This window comes from Geotrypetes seraphini, chromosome 6, assembly GCF_902459505.1.
Source record: "Geotrypetes seraphini chromosome 6, aGeoSer1.1, whole genome shotgun sequence".
NCBI lineage: Eukaryota > Metazoa > Chordata > Amphibia > Gymnophiona > Dermophiidae > Geotrypetes > Geotrypetes seraphini.
The window spans coordinates 246,073,970-246,098,318 of NC_047089.1; the positions used below are offsets into that span (position 1 = coordinate 246,073,970).

Consider the following 24,349-nt stretch of genomic DNA (forward strand, 5'->3'; position numbering starts at 1 on the left):
GTTCCATTGCTTTCATCTGAAATACTTATAACGTCATGCTGCATGGCGTCCTTATAGGGTAAAGAACACATGACTTTTTTTTTTTTTTTTACTTCTGTCTCCATCTGTTGCTCAGCCATGAGTGCCTTATAGGTTTGGGTTCTCTTCTCTAAGGTTCACTAGCCCATCTACCAGGTTACGTAAGACACTTGCGTGATTCTCTACCAGGCTTTCCCATACCAAGTGCTACTGTTCTAGAGACATTTCATTCAGATATTTGGGGCGGGTGGGAGGGGATTAGTGAGACATGGGGGGGTTATATCTTAATGTATCCAGTGGTCATCAGGTCAGTGTGGGTATCTTAGATGTTTCTAAAACAGGTCTAGCTCTGAACGTTTGAGTTCCTTCCAGAACGTTCTTGGAAAAGGTTCAGTTATCACTGCAAGACATCAAAGTTAAGCCTGCCCAAAACACACCCCCTGGAACTCTAAACACACAGTGGATGAAACGTCTCGCTAGACATCCAGGAATCGGTTATGATTATAGTCACTTGGACACCCTGTGATTAGGGCATCCAAAAGCTGACTTTGGCGTTTTTTGGGGACATTTTACATTTTTTATAGTTATGAGCCCCATAGGTTATAACATACTAGTGTTTAAGCCCGTTACATTAACAGGTGCTAGAATATATGCGTGTCTGTCTTTTTTTATTTATGTCTCTCTCCCTGCTCCTGTCTCTTTCTTCCTTTCTTTCTTTCTGTCTCTCTCCCTCCTGCTATTTTTCTCTCTCTCTCCCTGGCACTCTTTGACTGTCTGTCTGTCTCTCTGGTCCCCTGTCTGTCTTTATTTCTGTCTGTCTCTCTCCCTGGCCTCCTTTGTCTGTCTATTTCTTTCTGTCTCTCCTCCTTCCCCCCCCCCCCACTTTCCTTTGCAGAAGCAGCAGCGGTATTTCCCTTCCTCTCCAGGTCCCTGTGAAGTAGTAGCAGCATTTCCCCGCCCCCCACTCCCTTCTCCCCCCCCCCCCACTTTCCTTTGTAGAAGCAGCAGCGGTATTTCCCTTCCCCTCCAGGTCCCTGTGAAGCAATTCCCTTCTCTTACCGTGAGCTGTCCTGCTCCATTCGGCCCCTCCCTTCTCTTAATGCGATCTGGCCTGCTCCGTTCAGCCCCTCCCCCTTCCCTTCCCGCAGGCTGGCCTGCTGCGGCCAAAGATTTTTGTTTCAAGTTTTAAAAGTGCCGGCGGCGGCTCCTCTCACGCTGCTGATCCTCCTGTAAAGAGCAACCTGCGATGGTGACTGGCTTGAGCGAACCTCGCAGGCCGCTCTCCAGCCTCGGTAGCACGTTCCCTCTGATGCATGGGATCGCGTCAGAGGGAACCTGCTACCGAGTTGGAGAGTGGCCTGCGAGGTTCGCTAAAGCTTGCCACCATCGCAGGCTGCTCTTTATAGGAGGATCAGCGGCAGCGGCGAGTGAGGGCCGAGGTGTGTTCCCTGCCGAGGACACGGGCAGGGAGAGAGCTTGCCTGGCTTCCAGGGTGAATGAGGGCGGGAGGAGGGGAGTGACCAGAATGTTCCCTGCCGCTGGGTTGGCTGCCACAGATCACACACCACAGCGGCAGGGAACACGAAATCCTAAGTGCGCATGTGCGCTTAGGGTTTTATTATATAGGATGCATGCACATACTTCAGCCTTGTACATTTACATAGGTTCTTGAGCTAGTGTACATGTAAGAGCTACATTCTAGCTGTGACTTTGCCAGACTTTTATGTTGGTATTTCATAAAGCTCCAGTCATGCTACATGGGCTGTTTGTGCCACTGGTACTTGCATGCATCTGAGAAGCCGAAAGCTGTGCCGTCGGTAGTTTAACTACCAAAAGGGCCACCCATGGCGGACATGTTCAGGTTTCAGCGGAGATGTCGGGCTAATGGGCAGCAGCAGACGGGCAGTGTTAGAGGTGGGAGGATCGCGTTTGATGCGACAACGTCAAATTTTATACTGCACAGAAGAAAGGCCCGGCAATCTTCTGTATTCCGCCACGAAAACTTAAGAACATAAGCAGTGCCTCCGCCGGGTCAGACCATAGGTCCATCCTGCCCGGCAGTCCGCTCTCGCAGCGGCCCAAACAGGTCACGACCTGTCTGAATCACCAGAAGGGGCTCCCTTGCCACCTTGGTTTCCCATTGAAGTCCTATCTTCCCATCGAAGTCCTAACCCTCCGGTCTTGCACATGCACGACCTGGTTGGGTTTCTATACTTATTACCTGGTTTGCTTTCTATACTTATTACCTGGTTGGCTTTCTATACTTATTACCTGGTTGGCTTTCTATACTTATTACCTGGTTGGCTTTCTATACTTATTACCTGGTTGGCTTTCTATACTTGTGTTACATCCCAGCACCTCTCTCAGTATCCCATGATCCCTTTATCCCTCAGGAATCCGTCCAATCCCTGTTTGAATCCCTGTACCGTATTCTGCCTGATCACTTCCTCCGGTAGCGCATTCCAAGTGTCCACGACCCTTTGGGTGAAAAAAAACTTCCTTGCATTTGTTTTGAACCTATCTCCCTTCAGTTTCTCCGAATGCCCCCTCGTACCTGTTGTCCCCTTCAGTCTGAAGAATCTGTCCCTATCCACCCTCTCTATGCCCCTCATGATCTTGAAGGTCTCTATCATATCTCCCCTGAGCCTCCTTTTTTCTAGAGAGAAGAGCCCCAGCCTATCCAACCTCTCGGCGTATGGGCAGTGTTCCAGCCCTCTTACCAGTTTTGTTGCTCTCCTTTGGACTCTCTCAAGTACCGCCATGTCCTTCCTGAGGTACGGCGACCAATATTGAACGCAGTATTCCAGATGCGGACGCACCATCGCTCGATACAATGGCATGATGACTTCCCGCGTCCTGGTTGTGATGCCCCTCTTTATGATGCCCAGCATCCTGTTGGCTTTTTTCGAGGCTGCTGCGCACTGTGCAGATGGCTTCAGTGATGCATCCACCAGCACACCCAAGTCTCTCTCAAGTCTGCTGTCTCCCAACAAAACCCCCCCTAATTTGTAGTTGAACAACGGGTTCTTTTTCCCTATATGCATGACCTTGCATTTTTCCACGTTAAAGCGCATTTGCCATTTGTTTGCTCAGTCTTCCAGCTTGTCCAGGTCCCTTTGCAGGTCCTCACACTCCTCCCTGGACCTAACTCTGCCGCACAGTTTGGTATCGTCTGCAAATTTTATAACCTCGCACTTTGCCTCCTTTTCCAGGTCATTGATAAATATGTTGAAGAGTAACGGCCCCAGCACCGATGACGTTCATCGAGTTGCTAGGAATCAAACGTGTTTTCCACTCCATGCTAACCTTCCTAGGAGTAAAAACTTGGAATGACCTCACAGAAACGACCGGAACGGAACCTAGCTACACCATATTCCGGAAGAAACTGAAAACCCATCTCTTCGATGCATAATCTCCTGAATTCCCGCTTTTCTCCCCTCTTGCCTGAATATCTCTCCCCTTTTCTCCTCCTCCCTATCTCTCCCCTTTTTTTCCCCCACTTTCGCCTTGAGCCTGTATAGGTATGTGCGATTAGATTCAATTAAAGACCTTTTACTAAGGTGCGCTAGTGTTTTTAGCGCACGCAGGGAATTACCGAGCGCTACGCTTCTAGAACTAATGCATCTCAATGCTGGCATTAAGGTCTAACGCGCACGGCAATGTAGCGTGTGATATTCCATGTGTTAAAGCCCTCGCGCATCTTAGGTGTCCGGCTGATTTTTTTTTAGATTTTTTTTAATTTTTATTATTATTATTATTTTATATGAGGTGCCTGAATAAAGCTTGTTGGGTCGCAAATGAACATGACGTGTACAGACTCCCTGGACACTCTCACTAAAGATTTTATAATTATTTAATCCCTTCAGTTTAACTAAAGTGATTTCAGATGGCTTCAAGTAAACAGCTTACATTGGATACTGTATTTGCTACAGATGGGAAAAGTAAAAGACCAAAACCAAACCCTGTAACACCATCTAACACCATTCCAGCAGGGGAGAGCCGACGGAGGAGGGCTGCAGTCCGGCCATCGGACCAACGGTCGGCTTGGGGGCACGTTCCAACGGGGCACCCGACACTGTCTTCGCTCCTCCCCCATTCCAGCAGGGGAGAGCCGACGGAGGAGGGCTGCATTCCGGTCATCGGACCAACGGTCGGCTTGGGGGCACGTTCCAGTGGGGCACCCGACACTGTCTTCGCTCCTCCCCCATTCCAGCAGGGGAGAGCCAACGGAGGAGGGCTGCAGTCCGGCCATCGGACCAACGGTCGGCTCGGGGGCCCGTTCAAGCTGGACTTCAGTTTTGACTGTTTTGATTTTATTTTCACTTCTTCTTTTTAGTTTATGATATAATTTTAATCTCACTTATTGTTTTACCACTTATTTTGTTTTATTTTATCATTCAAATTTCATTTAAATTTCTATTGCTTCAACGGTTCTCCCTCTGCATCTCTTCTTATCTCCCCTCTTTTTTCAACCTTTCAAAGTCCTTTAGACCATTGTAGTCTTATTAGAATGTTTATTTTCTTATTTTTCTCATCTATTCTCTATTTTATTTCTTCATTACTCTACTAATTGTCATTTTTCCAGGTACTTTAGTTAGATTGTGAGCCTTCGGGACAGTAAGGGAATTTCTAAGTACCTATTTTACTTATAATTTAATGCACCCTATTGTCTATTTTTCTGTAAACCGCTTAGAATCCTAACGGAGTTTAGCGGGATATAAGAAATAAATTACATTACATTACATTACTCTGTAAACAACCACTGGAAACGGTCTGGCCTGTCCAGTTTCAAACATTTCTGCTACTATGCTATGTGCGTGGATTGGTTTTGGACCATATTTGCAGTGCGAAAGTTTCAGGAGATAAATAAAGCGAGACTCTTTAATTTGGCTGTGAAAAGAATTCTGAATTCCCAAAGAGAGTAAAATTCAGAACAGCAGCCCCGGTTTCTGTCTTTCATTTTTTTGATTTATTGAATTTTCTATACTGTTCTCCCAGGGGAGCTCAGAATGGTTTTACGTTAATTTATTCAGGTACTCAAGCATTTTTCCCTCTCCCAATCTATCTAATGTACCTGGGGCAATGGAGGGATTAAGTGACTTGCCCAGGGGTCACAAGGAGCAGCATGGGCTTGAACCCACAACCTCAGGGTGCTGAGGCTGTAGCTTTAACCACTGCACCACTCTAGAAATTGAAATGTAGTAAAAGTGAGCCAAGTAAAGGATAATCAAGCCATTGTGACATCACTGATGAGGTTGGCTCTTATTGGTGGAATGAGGCATTGTGACATCACAGTCTCAGCTCTGGTTACCAGAGACAGAAGCTTTATTCAATTTTCTATACTGTTCTCCCAGGAGAGCTCGGAATGGTTTATATGAATTTATTCAGGTACTCGAGAATTTTTCCCTGTCTGTCCTGGTGGGCTCACAATCTATCTAATGTACCTGGAGCAATGGGGGGATTAAGTGACTTGCCCAGGGTCACAAGGAGCAGCGTGGGTTTGAACCCACAACCTTGGGATGCAGAGGCTGTAGCTTTAACCACTGTACCACTCTAGAAATCAAAATGTAGTTAAAGTGAGCCAAGTATAGGACAGTCAAGCCATTGTGACATCACTGATGAGGTTGGCTTTTATTGGTGGAAAGAGGCATTGTGACATCACAGTATCACTCTGGTTACCAGAGACAGAAACTTTTCTCTACTGTTCTCCCAGGGGAGCTCAGAATGGTTTTTCCCTCTCACAATCTATCACAAGCATTTTCCCCTCTCACAATCTATCTAATGTACCTGGGGTAATGGAGGGATTAAGTGACTTGCCCAGGGTCACAAGTGGCAGAGTGGGTGCTGAGGCTGTAGCTTTAACCACTGCACCATACTCTCACCATTCTCTTCTTGGTTGTGCTGATAACTTTTCAGCAGCCTCTCATATTGTGATGTCATAATGCCTCATTCCACCAATGTCTTAAGAGCCAACCTCCTCAGTGATGTCACAATGGCTTGGTTTCCCTATACTTGTGCCCATTTACTAGATGCATTTGCCTCATTGAAATGAAAAATATCAAGAAAAGTGTGGAATAACTTGTAAGTTTCATGGCGCCACATCATATTTATTTATTTATTAAATTTTCTATACTGTTCTCCCAGGGGAGCTCAGAATGGTTTATATGAATTTATTCAGGTACTCAAGCATTTTTCCCTGTCTGTCCCGGTGGACTCACAATCTATCTAATGTACCTGGGGCAATGGGGGGGATTAAGTGACTTGCCCAGGGTCACAAGGAAGCAGGGGGCTGAGGCTGTACCTTTAACCACTGTGCCACACTCTCCCCTTCATGTACACTGCTGTGGCCCTGAGCCACTGAAATGTACCGTATTTTCGCGGATATAACGCGCACCTGTGTAAAACGCGCACAGGGGTATAGCGCGCAGAAATCACGATGATATGTACCAAAACTTTTCTATACCGCGCTCAGGCATATAACGCGCATGATGCCCGACGCTCCTTTCGCCCGCCCTGACTTTCCGTGCGCTGTCCCGACTCTCCGTTCACCCCCCCTGACTTCCGTGCACTGTCCTCCCTTGAAGGTCTGTCCCCATCCTGAAAGCCTGATGCCCCCCCCCCCCCGACGTCCGATACATCCCCCCCCCCGGCAGGACCACTCGCACCCTCACCCCGAAGGACCGCCGACTCCCAAACAATATCGGGCCAGGAGGGAGCCCAAACCCTCCTGGCCACGGCGACCCCCTAACCCCACCCCGCACTACATTACGGGCAGGAGGGATCCCAGGCCCTCCTGCCCTCGACGCAAACCCCCTCCCCCCAACGACCGCCCCCCCCCAAGAACCTCCGCCCGTCCCCCAGCCGACCCGCGACCCCCCTGGCCGACCCCCACGACACCCCCACCCGCCTTCCCCGTACCTTTGTGTAGTTGGGCCAGAAGGGAGCCCAAACCCTCCTGGCCACGGCGACCCCTTAACCCCACCCCGCACTACATTACGGGCAGGAGGGATCCCAGGCCCTCCTGCCCTCGACGCAAACCCCCCTCCCCCCCCAGCCGACCCGCGCCCCCCCTGGCCGACCCCCACGACCCCCCCACCCCCCTTCCCCGTACCTTTGGAAGTTGGCCGGACAGACGGGAGCCAAACCCGCCTGTCCGGCAGGCAGCCAACGAAGGAATGAGGCCGGATTGGCCCATCCGTCCTAAAGCTCCGCCTATTGGTGGGGCCTAAGGCGCGTGGGCCAATCAGAATAGGCCCTGGAGCCTTAGGTCCCACCTCGGGGCGCGGCCTGAGACACATGGTCGGGTTTGGCCCATGTGCCTCAGGCCGCGCCCCCAGGTGGGACCTAAGGCTCCAGGGCCTATTCTGATTGGCCCACGCGCCTTAGGCCCCACCAGTAGGCGGAGCTTTAGGACGGATGGGCCAATCCGGCCTCATTCCTTCGTTGGCTGCCTGCCGGACAGGCGGGTTTGGCTCCCGTCTGTCCGGCCAACTTCCAAAGGTACGGGGAAGGGGGGTGGGGGGGTCGTGGGGGTCGGCCAGGGGGGTCGCGGGTCGGCTGGGGGGGAGGGGGGTTTGCGTCGAGGGCAGGAGGGCCTGGGATCCCTCCTGCCCGTAATGTAGTGCGGGGTGGGGTTAGGGGGTCGCCGTGGCCAGGAGGGTTTGGGCTCCCTTCTGGCCCAACTACACAAAGGTACGGGGAAGGCGGGTGGGGGTGTCGTGGGGGTCGGCCAGGGGGGTCGCGGGTCGGCTGGGGGACGGGCGGAGGTTATTGGGGGAGGGGCGGTCGTTGGAGGGAGGGGGGTTTGCGTCGAGGGCAGGAGGGCCTGGGATCCCTCCTGCCCGTAATGTAGTGCGGGGTGGGGTTAAGGGGTCGCCGTGGCCAGGAGGGTTTGGGCTCCCTCCTGGCCCGATATTGTTGGGGAGTCGGCGGTCCTTCGGGGTGAGGGTGCGAGTGGTCCTGCCGGGGGGGGGGGGGGGGATGTATCGGACGTCGGGGAGTCGGCCGGGCAAGAGGGCTTGGGCTCCCTCTTGCTCCGATCGTGGATGCGGGTGCGGGTGGGAGCGCGTGCGAACGGTCGTTCGGGGTGGGGGTGCGAGCGGTCCTGCTGGGGGGGTGAATCGGGCGTCGGGCGGGGTGGGAACTATGTTTAAAAACTTTTCTATACCGCGCTCAGGCATATAACGCGCGAGGGGTATGCGCGGTACGTAAAATCACGTATAACGCGCGCGTTATATCCGCGAAAATACGGTAAATCTAAAGAGAAAAATGAGGGGATCTATTAACTTAATTGTTAGTCTGTGCTAAAAGCAACCTGGCAGGGATAAGGAAAATGCAAAGTAAAGCTCCAGCAAACTACAGAAAGCCCTTAAAGTCTGTGATGGCAAAACGATTCTCCGGAGACGAGCAGGGGAGATGCAGTCACACTTGTTGGTGAAGTCCTAGATTGATCTTGTGTGTCGGCCGGCAGCATTCCCCCTGCTGTCTACGGAGAACACCTGTTACACAGGTAAGCAACTTTGCTTTCTCCGGAGACGAGCAGGGGCTATGCAGGCACACGGGCTGGTGAAGTCCGCTGACACCCAGGATCAGTCTGTGACTTCACCAACAAGTGTAGTGCAGTGGTTAAAGCTACAGCCTCAGCACCCTGAAGTCGTGAGTTCAAATCCCACACTGCTTCTCGTGACCCTGGGCAAGTCACTTAATCCCTCCATTGCTCCAGGTACATTAGATAGATTGTGAACCCACCAGGACAGACAGGGAAAAATGCTTGAGTACCTGAATAAATTCATGTAAACCATTCTGAGCTCCCCTGGGAGAACAGTAGAGAAAATTGAATAAAGCTTCTGTCTCTGGTAACCAGAGCTGAGACTGTGATGTCACAATGCCTCATTCCACCAATAAGAGCCAACCTCATCAGTGATGTCACAATGGCTTCATTGTTCTTTACTTGGCTCACTTTTACTACATTTTGATTTCTAGAGTGGTGCAGTGGTTAAAGCTACAGCCTCAGCACCCTGAGGTTGTGGGTTCAAGCCCATGCTGCTCCTTGTGACCCTGGGCAAGTCACTTAATCCCCCCATTGCTCCAGGTACATTAGATAGATTGTGAACCCACCAGGACAGACAGGGAAAAATGCTTGAGTACCTGAATAAATTAATGTAAACCATTCTGAGCTCCCCTGGGAGAACAGTAGAGAAAACTGAATAAACAAATAAGTATGACTTCATCTCCAATAAGTGTGACTACATTCCCCTGCTGACTATGGAGAACCACAGTTACAGGTAACCGACTTCACTTTCTTGCTAATAATATAATGTATTCCTTCAGAACTCACCTACAAACATTGTCTTAGCTCTTGATGTGTAACCTGGCCCTCTCTCTTCTGTTTTTCCTTTGGGTCATAGTACGTCATCAGCCACACACAGCTGGAGACCCGGACGCTGCTGCTCTCCGTCTGGCATAACGACAGGTTTGGACGCAACAGCTTCCTGGGAGAGGTAGAAATTCCCCTGGATTCCCGGGACTTTGAAAACCGTGACGATGAATGGTTTGTCCTGCAACCCAAGGTAGGGTATCCCGGCCGATTTACCGCAGTTGAACTTGACACAGTCTGGTTTGAGGGGGGGGGGGGGCAAAGAGTCCGCGTGAGAGGTTGTGCGTCACGGTGCTAATGGGGGCTGCTGCCGCGTGAGGCATTGGGGACATTTTAAAATTTTTCTCTTCCTAGATTGTTTATTAAAATTTGATATCGCTCAATTTACAACAGATCAATGTGGCTTACAAAACACAATAAATTCAGTTAAAACATGAAAAGAATGCCATTATCAACAGGAAAGACCTAATCTAAATATTAAAGAGAAAAAAACCCCTTCATTTTGTTTTGGTTTCCTGAATGCGGTCTTCTCATGTTCACTAACAATCTAAAATTAAATGCCAAATTTAAAAAAAATGAATTTTCAACATAGGTTTAAATTTTGGAAATGAAAGTTCATGGCAAATTATTTGTTTGTTCATTACATAGAAACAGAAAAAAAGGCAGATAAAGACCACCCATACCTTCTAGTCTGACCGCCCGTACTATCTACCATCCCTTTCTCTCCCTTAGAAATCTTATGTACTTGTTCCAAATACTTTTAAACCCAATTGGAGAAAAACTTTTTTCACTCAGAGAATAAGTTAAGCTCTGGAACATGTTGCCAGAGGTTGTGGTAAGAGCGGATAGCGTAGCTGGTTTTAAGAAATGTTTGGACAAATTCCTGGAGGAAAAGTCCATAGTCTATTATTGAGAAAGACGGGGGAAGCCACTGCTTGCCCTGTATTGGTAGCATGGAATGTCGCTACTCCTTGGAGTTCCGGAATCTTTTGTTACTCTTTGGGATTCCAGAATCTTGCTATTCTTTAGGATTCTGAATGGAATGTTGCTACACCTTGGGTTTTGGCCAGGTACTAGGGACCTGGATTGGCCACCGTGAGAACAGGCTACTGGGCTTGATGGACCCAGTAAGGCTATTCTTATGTTTCTTGAATTCAGATACAGTTTTTGTCTCCACTGCCTCACCAGGAGGCCATTCTACAAATTCACCACCCTTTCCTCGAAAAAGTGTTTTCTCCGTTACTTCCGAGTCTATCTGTGTTTACCTTCATCCTATGCCTCCTCTTTCCAGAGCTTCCTTTCAATTGAAAGAGACTCGTCTCCTGTGCATTTGTGCCACTACCAGCAGGGTCTCTGTGAAAGAGATGGCTGAGTGGGGATAGGATTGAGGTCTACAAAATCCTGAGTGGTGCAGCATGGAGTAAAAGTGAATCAATTTTTTTACTCTCAAAAATTTCAAAAACTAGGGGACGCTCAATGAAGTTACATGGAAATACTTTTGCATCAAATAAGGAGGAAATATTTTTGGAACGCATTGGCAGAGGATGTAGTAATAGCGGTTAGCATATCTGGGTTTTAAAAAAAAACGTTTGGTCAAGTTTCTGGAGGAAAAGTTCCTAGACTGATATTGAGACAGACATGGAAGAAGCCACTGCTTATTCTAGGATCAGTAGCATGGCATGTTGCTACTTTTTGGGTTTCTGTCAGGTATTTGTGACTTGTATTGGCCGTTTTTGAAAAGAGGATACTGGGCTAAATGGACCCAGTATGGCGATTTTCCCGCACATAGTTTGCTGTGAATTTGATAATAATTTAGTATGAACTGTGCACATTTAAAGTGCTCGTGAACCTTGTTGGTGCAGGCAGTGGAAGGCAGTTAAATTAGCATACATACTTTTGAAAATGCCAAGTAGGCTTGCTGGTTCTAAATTCAATATTTTTTTATTGAAAATTCTAATACATGCAATTTCCAACCCACTGGACATAATTCTCTGCTGATTTCCCAGCACAGTTAAACATTAACAAGCTGCCAAAACCATCCAAGGGTACCAACCCCCTTTTAAGCCGTTGAAAGTTATATATCTTAATAGCATCCACTTCCTATTTACAAACCAGACAGACGATATTCCACCAGGCGTTCATTGAAAATGCAGTATTATCTTTCCGTTCTGATAAAACCAGTTGTATAGTTAACCCCATCAGCATATCAAACAGTTTAGATTTGTCTTTGCTGAAAAGAGAAAACAAGACTGCTGATCACATAACTATAATTTTATAACTTAATTCAATAAGAACATAAGAATAGCCATACTGGTTCACACCAGTGGTCTATATAGCCCAGTATCCTCTCTCCAAAATTGACCAATCCAGGTCACAAGTACCTGGTAGAGACCCAAATAGTAGCAACAGTTCATGCTACTGATCTCAGAGTAAGCAGCGGTTTCTTCCCCCCTCCCCCCCCCCCATCTCTCTCAATAGAAGTCTATGAACTTTTCCTCCAAGAACTTGTCCAAATCTTTATGCTAACTGCTATTAACACATCCTCTGACAATAAGTTCCAAAAACATTTCCTCCTATTTGTTTTTAAAAGTATTTCCATGTAACTTCATCGAATGTCCCCTAGTCTTTGTAATTTTCGAAAGAGTAATAAGATCGATTCTCGTTCACCTATGATACACCACTCAGGATTTTGTAGACCTCAATCATATCCCCTCTCAGCCCTCTCTTTTCCAAGCTGAAGAGCCTTAACCTCTTTAACCTTTCCTCATATGAGAAGAGTTTACCTTTTCCCAAGTTTGAATGCCAGCAAATAAGATATTCTAAAATTAGAGTTTTTCTTCTCCTTAACAGATCCTCACTCAGCACTAGGGAATGACACGGGGACAGATTTGTCCCCACAGAAATGCAATTTCCCCCATCGCATCCCCCCAAGTTTTGTCCCTGCCCCGTTCCTGTAAGTTCTGCCTTAACTACACAAATTTCGAACACTTATGATTTTAAAGTGTTTGAGCCTATGAGGACAGAGCTTACAGGAATTGGGGTATGGACAGGAAAATAATTTGTGAGAACATAGTAGATGACGGCAGATAAAGACCCGAATGGTCCATCCAGTCTGCCCAACCTGATTCAATTTAAATTTTTTAATTTTTTCTTCTTAGCTATTTCTGGGCAAGAATCCAAAGCTCTACCCGGTACTGTGCTTGGGTTCCAGCTGCCGAAATCTCTGTTAAGACTTACTCCAGCCCAGCTACACCCTCCCAGCCATTGAAGCCCTCCCCAGCCCATCCTCCACCAAACGGGCATATACAGACACAGACCGTGCAAGTCTGCCCAGTACTGGCCTTAGTTCAATATTTAATCTTATTTTCTGCGGAGACAGGGAAAAATCTATCCCCGTGTCATTCTCTACTCAGCACCTCTTCAGGACAAGGAGCAGTTGAGGTCTAGGTTACCTTTTTGTTAGCTGTGCTTCTAAAGTGAAAGTGATGTCTGTTTCACCTCCTGGATGAATCACCCTGCATTGATCCTGCCCTTTTTACTTTTCCTTTTCCCTTTAGTCAGGCGCTATTGTTTTACTGCTAAATGTAAACGTTTAGGCACCCCAATCAAATTTTATGTGGCAGTGCTCTTAAGTATTAGCATGGAGCTTTCCCGTTAAACTGTTCTTCTGCTTTGTACCCCACCCAGGTGGACGTGGCAGCTGATGCCATACTGCAGTACAAGGGGGAGCTGACAGTCGCTCTACGTTACATTCCCCCAGAGAGGAACCTAATGCTTCCACTGGAACAGCTTCAAGGTGAGACGAAAAAGCAGCAGTAGCATGTCTTTGGGAGCAGGGGCAACCAAAGCTAATGGCAGCACCAGGACCTGGGTAACTATAGCCCCCTTCCAAGGTCAGAGATAGGTGAAAAAACTTCCAACCTCCTATTGAGAAAGAATTGCTAAAACATTTAAAGTTAAAATTATCAATAGGAGGTTGGAGAGTTTATTTCCCACCAATGAAGATCTTCCCTTTCAAGTTTGCTGGCAAAGATTTTGACTGGCGGTAAATGGGGATCTGAGGGTTTTTTTCCTCCTATTTGATTAGCATACTTGATGTCCTGGGTAATTGGAAATTGGAGACCTAGGCTTTGAAGGTATTTGAAATAATGCTTTTACTTACATAGTGAAACAATAAAAAAAGAAAATAGAGAGAGTATAGTATATAGGGGGTTAAGTGACATGCCCAAGGTCACAAGGAGCAGCATGGGTTTGAAGCCAAAATCCACTTCTATTCCACTTTGCTCTTTTGGGATTCTGCAAAGTACTTGTGACCTGGGTTGGCCACTGTTACAAACAGGATATTGGGCTTGATGTGTCTTTGGTCTGTCCCAGATAGCGATGCTTATGTACTTACGTAACACTGTTCTCGATCTGAAGTGCCTCGAAAGCAATTTGTCTGCTCTTGTTTTTCAGGCAAAAAAAGCTTCAGAAAAGGAAAGAGAAGCAGTGTGCAGCTCCCAACTGGAGGCGTGCTGGAAGTACTCGTGAAAGAGGCCAAAAATCTAACCGCTGTGAAATCGGGGGGCACTTCAGACACGTTTGTGAAGGGGTAAGGCCTAGGTGACCACGGTTAATTGGCAGATCTTTCAGAAGTCTTCTGACCTACAGGGTAGTCTTCTTCTTAACTTAGTGAATCCTGCAGAAACAAGTGTTCTCGCACGGTGGGGGGGGGTCAACTCATAAGAATTAAATTATTATTTTATTATTTTATATTATTAAAATATTATTTTATTATTTTATAATTTTATAATATTTCATATGTTATTTCCTATTTAGTATCATATTGTTTTTATTTACTGTATAAATTGTTAATTTTATATTATTTTGTTATTTACTATTTTAATATCATGTTTACTCATACATTGTAATTCGCTTAGAAATAATTTTAATTAAGCGATTAATCAAATATAAATAAAACTTGAAACTTGTCAACCTGTTTGCATCGGTTCATAGACAACGGCGCGAAAGACAAAGGCGCGCGCTGACAACTGAGCGCAAGACGGAGGCGCGCGCCGAAGAAAATTACAGTTTTTAGGGGCTCCGACGGGGGGTTTTGTTGGGGAACCCCCCCCCCCCACTTTACTGAATAGACATCGCGCCGGCGTTATGGGGGGTTTGGGGGGAAAAAGTTAAGTTTTCAGTAAAATGGGGGGGGGTTACAACCCCCCAAACCCCCCACAACGCGGCGTGATGTCTATTAAGTAAAGTGGGGGGGTTCCCCCCCCGCCCCCCCCCCCCCCCCCCCCCGTCGGAACCCTAAAAACAGTAATTTTGAGCGGCGCGCACCTCCACGCTGCGCTCAATTGTCTGGGCGCGCCTTTGTCCCGGCGCGCTTTTGACCTGACACCGTTTGCATCATATTCTAGTGATCTCTCTAAAAGATTCTACCTGTAATACAGAAATAGAAGAATGGACATGCTGGAAGCTCAGGATATGAGTTATATATTTATTTATTTGTTTTAAAATTTTTATTCTGCAGATCATTTATTAGGCTCTATTGGTGATGAAACTATTGTTATCCTAAATCACTAAGGCCGTGGTAGAAACATAGAAAGATGACGGCAGAAAAGGGCCAAGGCCCATCAAGTCTGCCCACTATAGACCCTCCCCTTAAGATTAGCTAGTGTTTTGCCCTGACCCTCTTAGGGTTCCCACATGGGCGTCCCATTTATTCTTAAAATCTGGCACGCTGCTTGCCTCGATCACCTGCACTGGAAGCCCGTTCCACCGATCAATCACTCGCTCCGTGAAGAAATACTTCCTGGTGTCGCCGTGAAATTTTCCGCCCCTGAGTTTGAGCGGGTGCCCTCTTGTGGTTGAGGGGCCTCTAAGAAGGAAGATGTCATCTTCCACTTCTATACGTCCGGTGACGTATTTAAACGTCTCAATCATGTCTCCCCTCTCCCTGCGCTCCTCTAGAGTGTAGAGCTGCAAATTGTCTAGTCTTGCTTCGTACGGGAGACCTTTAAGCCCTGAGACCATTCTGGTGGCCATTCTTTGGACCGACTCGACCCTCTGCACGTCTTTGCGGTAGTGTGGCTTCCAGAATTGCACGCAGTATTCCAGATGAGGTCTCACCAGCGTTTTAGCTCTGGCTGGCGAGGTAAATGCTGTGACACTCATAGGAATCGAATGAGCGTCGGAGCATTTACTTCACTGTAGAGAATGGCACGGTGGCAGAATTCATCACCGTTCCTGTCCCCGCAGATAACCACGGGAAACCATCCCTTGTCATTCTTTAGTGTCTCCCTCAACCTCAGTCCTTCTACACCAGCGTTCTTCAATGCAAGGCTTGAGCGTCAGTGGCTGGGCCCATTCACACTCTGATTCTTATGTGAGCCAAGTGTAGGACCGTCAAGCCATTGTGACATCACTGATGAGGTTGGCTCTTAGGCATTGGTGGAATGAGGCATTATGACATCACAATATCTGCTCTGGATACCAGAGATTGTCATTCTTCAATGCAAGGCTTGAGGGTCAGTGGCTGGGCCCATTCATACTCCAATTCTTCCTCATAAAAGAATGACATGGAGATGGTTTCCCGCAGTTATCCGCGGGGACGGGAACGGTGATGAATTCTGTCACCGTGTCCTTTTCTACTTCACTGGCTAGTGCTAAAACACTCTACTTGCGGCTTGATAAAAAGGGGCCTAAGGTACTAATCAAAGGTATGAAGTGCTTTCCCCATCCCTGGCATCCTCAACTTTTTTATACTTTCTGAAAAAATTTTCTTTCTTACTCTTCGTATAATTCTGGGCCAGAATTACGTTTCAAACCAAAATAAAGGACATTGCCTGTGTTTGCTTTGCTTTGCATATTTTTGAGATAGCACATCTTTACCCCCTCCCTCCACTGCCTCCCCCCCCCACCCCCAATAAGTCTTTCATTTCCAGAAGCTTCTAAGAGGGAGAAAATTCCAATGAATTAACATCTGTGGAAGTAAAATACGTGCGGAAAGATTTGGGAAGTTTCTGCTTAAAGCGCTGAATTTAAGAACTGAATGACAGATCCCACCATGCTTTTCTAGAGGGCTGTGCATGTTTAGTTTTACTGTTAATATGTGGAAATCTATATATATAAAATCGGAGGTATGTATGTGTGTATGTATGTGTGTGTGTGTGTATGTGCCGCGATCACGGCTTGACCGATTTGAACGAAACTTGGTATGCAGATCCCTCACTACCTGGGATGATATGTTCTGGGGGTCTCGCGGCCCACCTGCACACGTGGGCGGAGCTACAAACATAAAATCAGATTTCACCCATTCATGTCAATGGAAAGGATGTAAAAAGCTGCCATTCTCAGTTATTCCAATTATAAAACACTTTCTATGACACTATAACCACTAGGGACATCGTTTCTATTCTACCACGGACACCATACATATAGAGTTTGTATGTTCTAACTGTGTTTGTAACTGTTTCCTTCATGCACCCCAGTTCATAATGTTATTACATTACATGAGTACTCACATATGCTGAACTAGGAACACAGGTTCCATTCTGAACCGGGGAAAAACTGCATGGAGTTTCTTTTCAACCTGAGTTTCCACATATTGAGTTGTTTAAATCAATACTGAAACTTTTGGATGCCACTTATTCCAACAGATCTTCCTTTTCAATTTAAGAGATTGCAAATTCCAGTGAGTCTTGCATTCTCTATCACAATCAACAAATCACAGGGACAGACTATTACATACTCTGGAGTAGATTTAAGATCCCCCTGTTTTTCCCATGGACAACTCTATGTTGCTTGCTCAAGGGTGGGTTCACCCAAGAATTTATATGTTCTTGCTCCTGGAGGTGAAACTAAAAATGTTGTTTATAATCAAGTTTTGTGTTAGTTGTATTGTATTCATTTTGTCAAATATTTCACATTATAATTTGAATATTGTACTTTTTATAAAGCTGTTAAAAAATAATTTCATTCACCACTATAAAGTATCTTTATTTGAATCCATTTACAGTGTTATTGCTATAATTAAATACCCATGCAACGCCGGGGCATCAGCTAGTAAAGAATAAAATAAAAAGAATCCAAGTGATATCTCTCTCTCTCTTTTTAAAATTGGACTAACTAGAGCATAGCTAGATTTAGCTTTCAAAGGTAATCTTTCATCAGTTCAGAGATAAGCAAATGGAGACAGCTAACGGCATATAAGAGAAAAAGTGTTCAAATGACAATCTTACAGGAGGGGAGGGGGAGGCAGAGAGTTAAGGAAGGGGTGATATGCCAACCAGGATACCGCCTTCATGGGACACCATTTCAGAAAACCAGACAACGGCATCAATGGTTTTGTTGTGGGAATATTAAAAGGAAATTTTAAGACAATCCAGGAATGCAAGACCTTTGATAAATCACCAGATAGGACTTAAGAAGGACATTGGCTTTCTCTCACACTACAAAACATAGAGCTAGATTCACTGAGCAAACCGATTGCCGCCCCGACCTGATTCACTTAACATCGTGGCCGATCCGATTCTGATCCGCGCATGCAAAGCAGGAAGGACTCAATCCACTGAACTTTTTCAGCCACGCCGACTGGTCTGGCCAATCTGAGAAGAAGCGACCGGTGGGGACCAACCACTCACAACCTTTCCTGCTCTCTGCCGACTTCTCCTGCCTTTCAGCCCCGCCAGCCTGACTCTCTTCTCGCCGCCCTGCTCTCTGCCCCGAATCTCCACCCTACCCTCTCCCCGCAGCCCTGAAATCCAAACTTCCCCCTGCTCTCTGCCGCCCCTATTCTGGATCTCTGCCGCCTTCCCTGCAGTGCGAGCCCACAGGTTTAAAGCATGCCGCAGTGCAGCTCCGCTTTAAACCAGCGGGCTCGCACTGCAGGGAAGGCGGCAGAGAGCAGGAGAGTCGGGGCAGCACGGACTTCCATTTCAAAAATCCTCCCTGCTCTGCTCATGGGCACCCCCTCTTCCCCCAATTACACGCTCTGGTAAGCATGCGCAGACCATCTACAGGCAAAGTAGATGGTCTGTGCATGGGTGGGGATCGTTACCTAGCGATCCGTGTCATCAGATGGGGGGCGTGCCTCCGATCTCCTCCATTTCCATGAAGATGGTTGGTGAATCAGTCGGCCTGCCTCCAATCGCCCACAGACGGGACATGGATCTCCAGGTTAGTGAATCTAGCCCATAATTTTTACTGCTCTGACACCTTCATATCACTCTTCCTTATCTCAGTCTCCCACCCGCCCCTTCCTTTTTCTGTAAGTCTGTCATTTGAATACTTTTATGTTTTACTCTTATATACCGTTTGCTATATTCATTTGCTTATCTCTGATCTGAATAAGGACTACCTTTGAAAGCTAATATACCTATGCTCTAGTTAGTCCAATAAAAAAAGGTTTAACTTGGAGCTAGATTCACTAAACTCATCGATCCGATCCGTGGCCGAGTCTTCCCGGGTGACCGATTTCACTAAGTCTCCTCCATGCAAATGAATGCGATCGGAGGCATGCCCCACAGCGACTGTACGGATCGCTGCAGAGCATTTTTTTTGCCTGTAGATGCAGACCAAGCATGCGCTGGCTCTCCGCACAAGCGAGGTGGGGGGTGGGGGGGGGGTCTGAAACAGAACACGTTTTTAGGCTTCTGAAAAAAGAGTACAGAAACCGGGACTCCTGGCATTCTGAGCCCAGCCCTGTAAGAAACATGTGAAGACAAAATCAAAATTCCTGATATTTGTACTTATGGAACCGACAGTAATGTGCAGCTAAAGCTAAAAGAAACAGCTAAAATGAAAAAGTGTTGCTACAAAGCTTATCCCTGACGCTGCGGGTGTGTAAATCTGTCCCGCGAAACGCAGGCCTCGTCGGAAGACAGAAAAAATATCAGCAACCACTTTGGTTTTAGAAAGAGCAAAAGTTAAAAGCTAAGTGTCTTGATTTTTTTTTTTTTTTGGAAGATTTAAGAAGTGCTCAATCAATTAAGAGTTATCTCTGGCACATGAGCGCTTTTAGCTTTTGAGAAGCATTGAAAGCATTATATCATGAATTATAAATCAACTGAAAGATCTTGAATCGACTGAAAATTGTTTACAGCACTAAAGCAATTTTTTTAAGCACTTTTAAGCACTTGTGTACTTTAAACAGCTAAAGCACTTTTTTTAAGCACTTGTGTACTTTAAACAGTTTAAGCACTTTTTTGAAGCATGCACTTGTGTACTTTAAACAGCTTGAGCACTTTTTTGAAGCACTTGTGTACTTTAAACAGCTTGAGCACTTTTTTGAAGCACTTGTGTACTTTAAACAGCTTAAGCACTTTTTTGAAGCATGCACTTGTGTACTTTAAACAGCTAAAGCACTTTTTTGAAGCACTTTTAAGTACTTGTGTACTTTAAACAGCTAAAGCACTTTTTTGAAGCACTTTTAAGCACTTGTGTACAGCTTAGGCACTTTTTTGAAGCATGCACTTGTGTACTTTAAACAGCTAAAGCACTTTTTTGAAGCATGCACTTGTGTACTTTAAACAGCTTAAGCACTTTTTTTGAAGCATGCACTTGTGTACTTTAAACAGCTTAAGCACTTTTTTGAAGCATGCACTTGTGTACTTTAAACAGCTAAAGCACTTTTTTGAAGCACTTTTAAGCACTTGTGTACTTTAAACAGCTAAAGCACTTTTTTGAAGCACTTTTAAGCACTTGTGTACTTTAAACAGCTAAAGCACTTTTTTGAAGCACTTTTAAGCACTTGTGTACTTTAAACAGCTAAAGCACTTTTTTGAAGCACTTTTAAGCACTTGTGTACTTTAAACAGCTAAAGCACTTTTTTGAAGCACTTTTAAGCACTTGTGTACTTTAAACAGCTAAAGCACTTTTTTGAAGCACTTTTAAGCACTTGTGTACTTTAAACAGCTAAAGCACTTTTTTGAAGCACTTTTAAGCACTTGTGTACTTTAAACAGCTTAAGCACTTTTTGCTAGCGGTTCTGAGTGTTGAGTTGAATTGTAGTTCTTTTTAATAGTTGTTCTAAAGAACCCCTAACCAGTTAAGAGACACTCTTGAGCTATAAGGGTTTTAAATGATTTGATGAAATGTTCAAGATTTATAGCAGATTAGATAATAAAATATTTTTAAATATTATTAAAGAATTAATTAATGGATTTTGAATAAAATAATGTAATGAATTTATAGTTTAAATAATGGTAGGGAGGATGGGTTCAAGCCGGTGATGTCATTAGGAGTAAAGGGATAAAACTCTTTCTTCTCTTGGAAGAAATTCCAGTGTGGGAAAAATCACTCCACAATCTGAGGCTTGTTCCTGTCAGTTTAATTTAAGTAGAATTATAGTTTAAGAAAGACACAATTCAGCTTGACTCTTTAATGGTTCTGGGGTTTTTTATATTTAACTATTTATTTAACCATTTAGTTTTCTAATTTATTGTTACATTTATGGAACAGAACACGCTTTTAACCCGCGGGTTAAAACCACGGGCTCGCACTGCAGGGAAGGGCGGCAGAGAGCAGGGGAGTCGGCAAGGACGTGAGCGACGGGTCCTCGGCAGTCGCTTCTTTTTGGATCGGCCAGCCCAATCAGTGTTCTTTCTTCAGTTTAGTGAATGTCTGCCTTCCTACTTTGCATGCCATTTCCCCTCATTTGCATGTGCGGATCGGATCGGGCAGAAGGTTAGTGTATCGGGGTCGGAGAAGGCTCGCAAACTAGTCGGGACACGGATCGGTGAGCTTAGTGAATCTAGCCCAGGGGGTGGGCAACTCCAGTCCTCGAGGGCCGGAATCCAGTCGGGTTTTCAGGATTTCCCCAATGAATATGCATGAGATCTATTTGCATGCACTGCTTTGAATGCATATTCATTGGGGAAATCCAGAAAACCCGACTGGATTCTGGCCCTCGAGGACCGGAGTTGCCCACCCCCAATCTAGCCCTTGGATTCTTTTTTTTTTTTTTTTTTTTTATTTCTGCACATTCGTTTTACTGTAAAATTATAGTTTTTACTTTCCAGCAGTTGCCGAGAATTTTAAATCCCTGGGTACAAACTGCACAGTCTTGAATTTATGACAGCAGACAGGCAAGCTTTTCACACTCTTATGATCCAGTTTTGCCCCGAAGCATAATACTGGATCTCTGTTGTAATGGATTTGTTTCTGTTGTAATGGATTTGTTTCTTCCGTAATAACCAGCTGCCTCACATAATTCACTATCCACTGCTTTTAGTAACATTATGTAGCTGTTCCAGTAGCAGCTGATTTAGGGTGGACCAAAAATTTGGTTTCTGACTCCCCCCCCCCCTCCCCAGGTTAAATGGATTCACAAGCCTCACCTGCCAAACACCTCCTCCCCGTAATGGGCCCCCAATGGTGGAATTCATTACCACATTATATTAAAAATGAAAGACCTCTCCTCCTTTAAAAAATCGTTAAAATCGTATCTTTTTAAAGATGCTTATAATACTTGAACTTTAGATTTGATTAATATTTTTAAATTTTAACTATCCCATTTCCTTCTGTTCTTTTCCTTTTTTGTTTTTCTTCTAAATAGAATTGTAACTTCCCTCCCCCTTCCTCCCAACTCAATTTGTCTTGTCTCTAAGAATTTTGTCATTTGGTTTGTTCTTTTTGTAATTCACACTTTTCTTTTAATAATTTTGTACATCCCTTAGCAAACCGATTAAGCGATCCATCAAATTCTAATAAACTTGTAACTTGCAAAAAAAAATTAACGTGTTGCAGACGACTGTAAATTGCATGCATGCATGAAAACTAAGCACGCGCAAGAGATGGAGGGGCCTGCAGCTGGGAACAGTGGTGGCTTCGGGCCAGTGTCGGCCGCAGACACGTCAATTCCTTCGGCGGGGAGGAGTTTCTTTAGCTGGCGGGGCTTGGAAATCCCTGAAAGAGATGAAATTTCGGGTGGGTCTGAACCCAAGCTGGGGCCCAGCCCCTTCCCTTGGCTACGTTGCTGGCTAACACACACGGTCTTTCTTTCCTTTCCTCCACAGCTACTTGCTCCCGGATAACAGTAAAGCATCAAAGCATAAAACCCCAGTGGTAAAAAAGACTGTGAACCCTCACTGGAACCACACCTTTACTTTTACTGGTCTGCAGCCCGGTGATTTAAGCAGCGTCTGCTTGGAGCTGACGGTCTGGGATAAAGAGTCCCTCTCCAGCAATATTTTCTTGGGAGGAGTCCGCCTGAGCCCGGGGAGTGGTGAGACCCGTTTTTGTTAACTGAATGATGTCCATTCCAAGAACAAAAAAAAAGTAGGGACCCGCCTATTACGTGATATGGCATTCAGGTGCCTTAGAACAGTGGGGTAGCTGTCGGGTAATTTGTGGGTGGGCCCGGGGTGGGCAGGTGGGCCCAGGCATTTCCTCTCTGCCCCCGCCCAGCTGAAGATGTTTTCAGCTGGAACACTTGAGTCCTCGGAACGCTGCGTATTTTTATTTATTTATTCAATTTTCTATACCGTTCTCCCAGGGCAGCTCAGAACGGTTTACGTGAATTTATTCAGGTACTCAAGCATTTTATCCTGTCTGTCCCGGTGGGCTCACAACCTGTCTAATGTATCTGGGGCAATGGGGGGATTAAGTGACTTACCCAGGGTCACAAGGAGCAGTGTGGGTTTGAACCCACAACCTCAAGGGGCTGAGGCTGTAGCTTTAACCACTGCACCACTCTAGAAATCAAAATGTAGTGAAAGTGAGCCTAGTCTACGACAATCAAGCCATTGTGACATCACGGATGAGGTTGGCTCTTATTGGTGGAATGAGGCATTGTGACATCACAGTCTCAGCTCTGGTTACCAGAGACAGAAGCTTTATTCAATTTTCTATACTGTTCTCCCAGGGGAGCTCAGAATGGTTTTACATGAATTTATTCAGGTACTCAAGCATTTTTCCTTCTCACAATCTATCTAATGTACCTGGGGCAATGGGGGGATTAAGTGACTTGCCCAGGGTCACAAGGAGCAGCGTGGGTTTGAACCCACAACCTCAGGGTGCTGAGGCTGTAGCTTTTAACCACTGCACCACGCGCACTCCCAGCCCCCAACACAGGCACCACATTCGTGCTTTACTCTGTGCTTTGCCCCACAGTTAAGCCAGAATTAATTTTTCCAGCTGCTATAGCGACCTTTATCAGATTCTTTTAGGCCCTCGGCGCCACCACTCAGAACTCAAACTTCTCATAGTTCTAAGATTTACGTGTCAGCTCGTCACTGGGTCTATTATTTTCTTATCTCTACGAATTATTTTCTTATCTCTACAAGAGCTTAATGTTTCATTTATTTATATTAGAGATGTCAATGCCGTTAGGGATGTCAAAGTCGACATGTTTCTCTCAAACCGCTTTTTCAAGGCTGGAAACATAACCAACATAACCTCGTATTAATATCAACCTAAGGCTCTTAGCATTGCCAGTATCTAAGCTTTTAGTGGAAAATATCTAATTATCTTATGCTTACCTATTCCCTGCCAACAGCCACTGTGACCACCTATTCTCCACAGAGATGGCGGCAGCGTTTTTTCATTTAAATATCTGGGGCCGTCCAATCAGCCTGAGACCTGGGCCCTGACATGTTGGAACCTCCCCTAAAAACCTTATTCTCTATTGTTGACCCTCCCGCACACCCCTTCAAGTTAAACTAGAGACATCCACTCTAACTCAGTATTAAGCTCGTATGGGGATACAGTATTCAATAGATAGATCCATCGTTGTTCCTTATAATTCAGGTGTTCTTCTATATTTACCACTCCTTCCCTCCCATAATTTAACTGATCAATAATTCTCCATTTTAACTGACTGGAATCATGTTGCTGATCTATACAATGTTCCACTATAGGAGCCTGTGCTTTGTGCACGAATTGATCTCAGCAGTGGTGGCTAAGAACGTGGCTGTTGACTGCCACTGTGTGCTGACAGTTCAGGGTTCTAGCTGCTACCCCTCA

The 24,349-nt window shown here is 45.7% G+C and overlaps 1 protein-coding gene across 6 annotated transcripts in view; it reads left to right on the forward strand.

Annotated features, from left to right (window-relative positions):
* The window catches only part of SYTL5 (synaptotagmin like 5), a 241,745-nt gene that overhangs the window by 214,372 nt on the left and 3,024 nt on the right, over nucleotides 1–24,349 (forward strand). For all 6 annotated transcript variants that reach the window (XR_004539868.1, XM_033948650.1, XM_033948647.1 and 3 more), the window contains 4 exons: nucleotides 9,426–9,587; nucleotides 13,082–13,190; nucleotides 13,850–13,985; nucleotides 22,402–22,610. Coding sequence is in view for 5 of the 6 variants with exons in the window: in XM_033948650.1 (XP_033804541.1) it covers nucleotides 9,426–9,587; nucleotides 13,082–13,190; nucleotides 13,850–13,985; nucleotides 22,402–22,610 (616 nt within the window). In the remaining variant the exon portion in view is untranslated. The remainder of the gene's footprint in view (nucleotides 1–9,425; nucleotides 9,588–13,081; nucleotides 13,191–13,849; nucleotides 13,986–22,401; nucleotides 22,611–24,349) is intronic.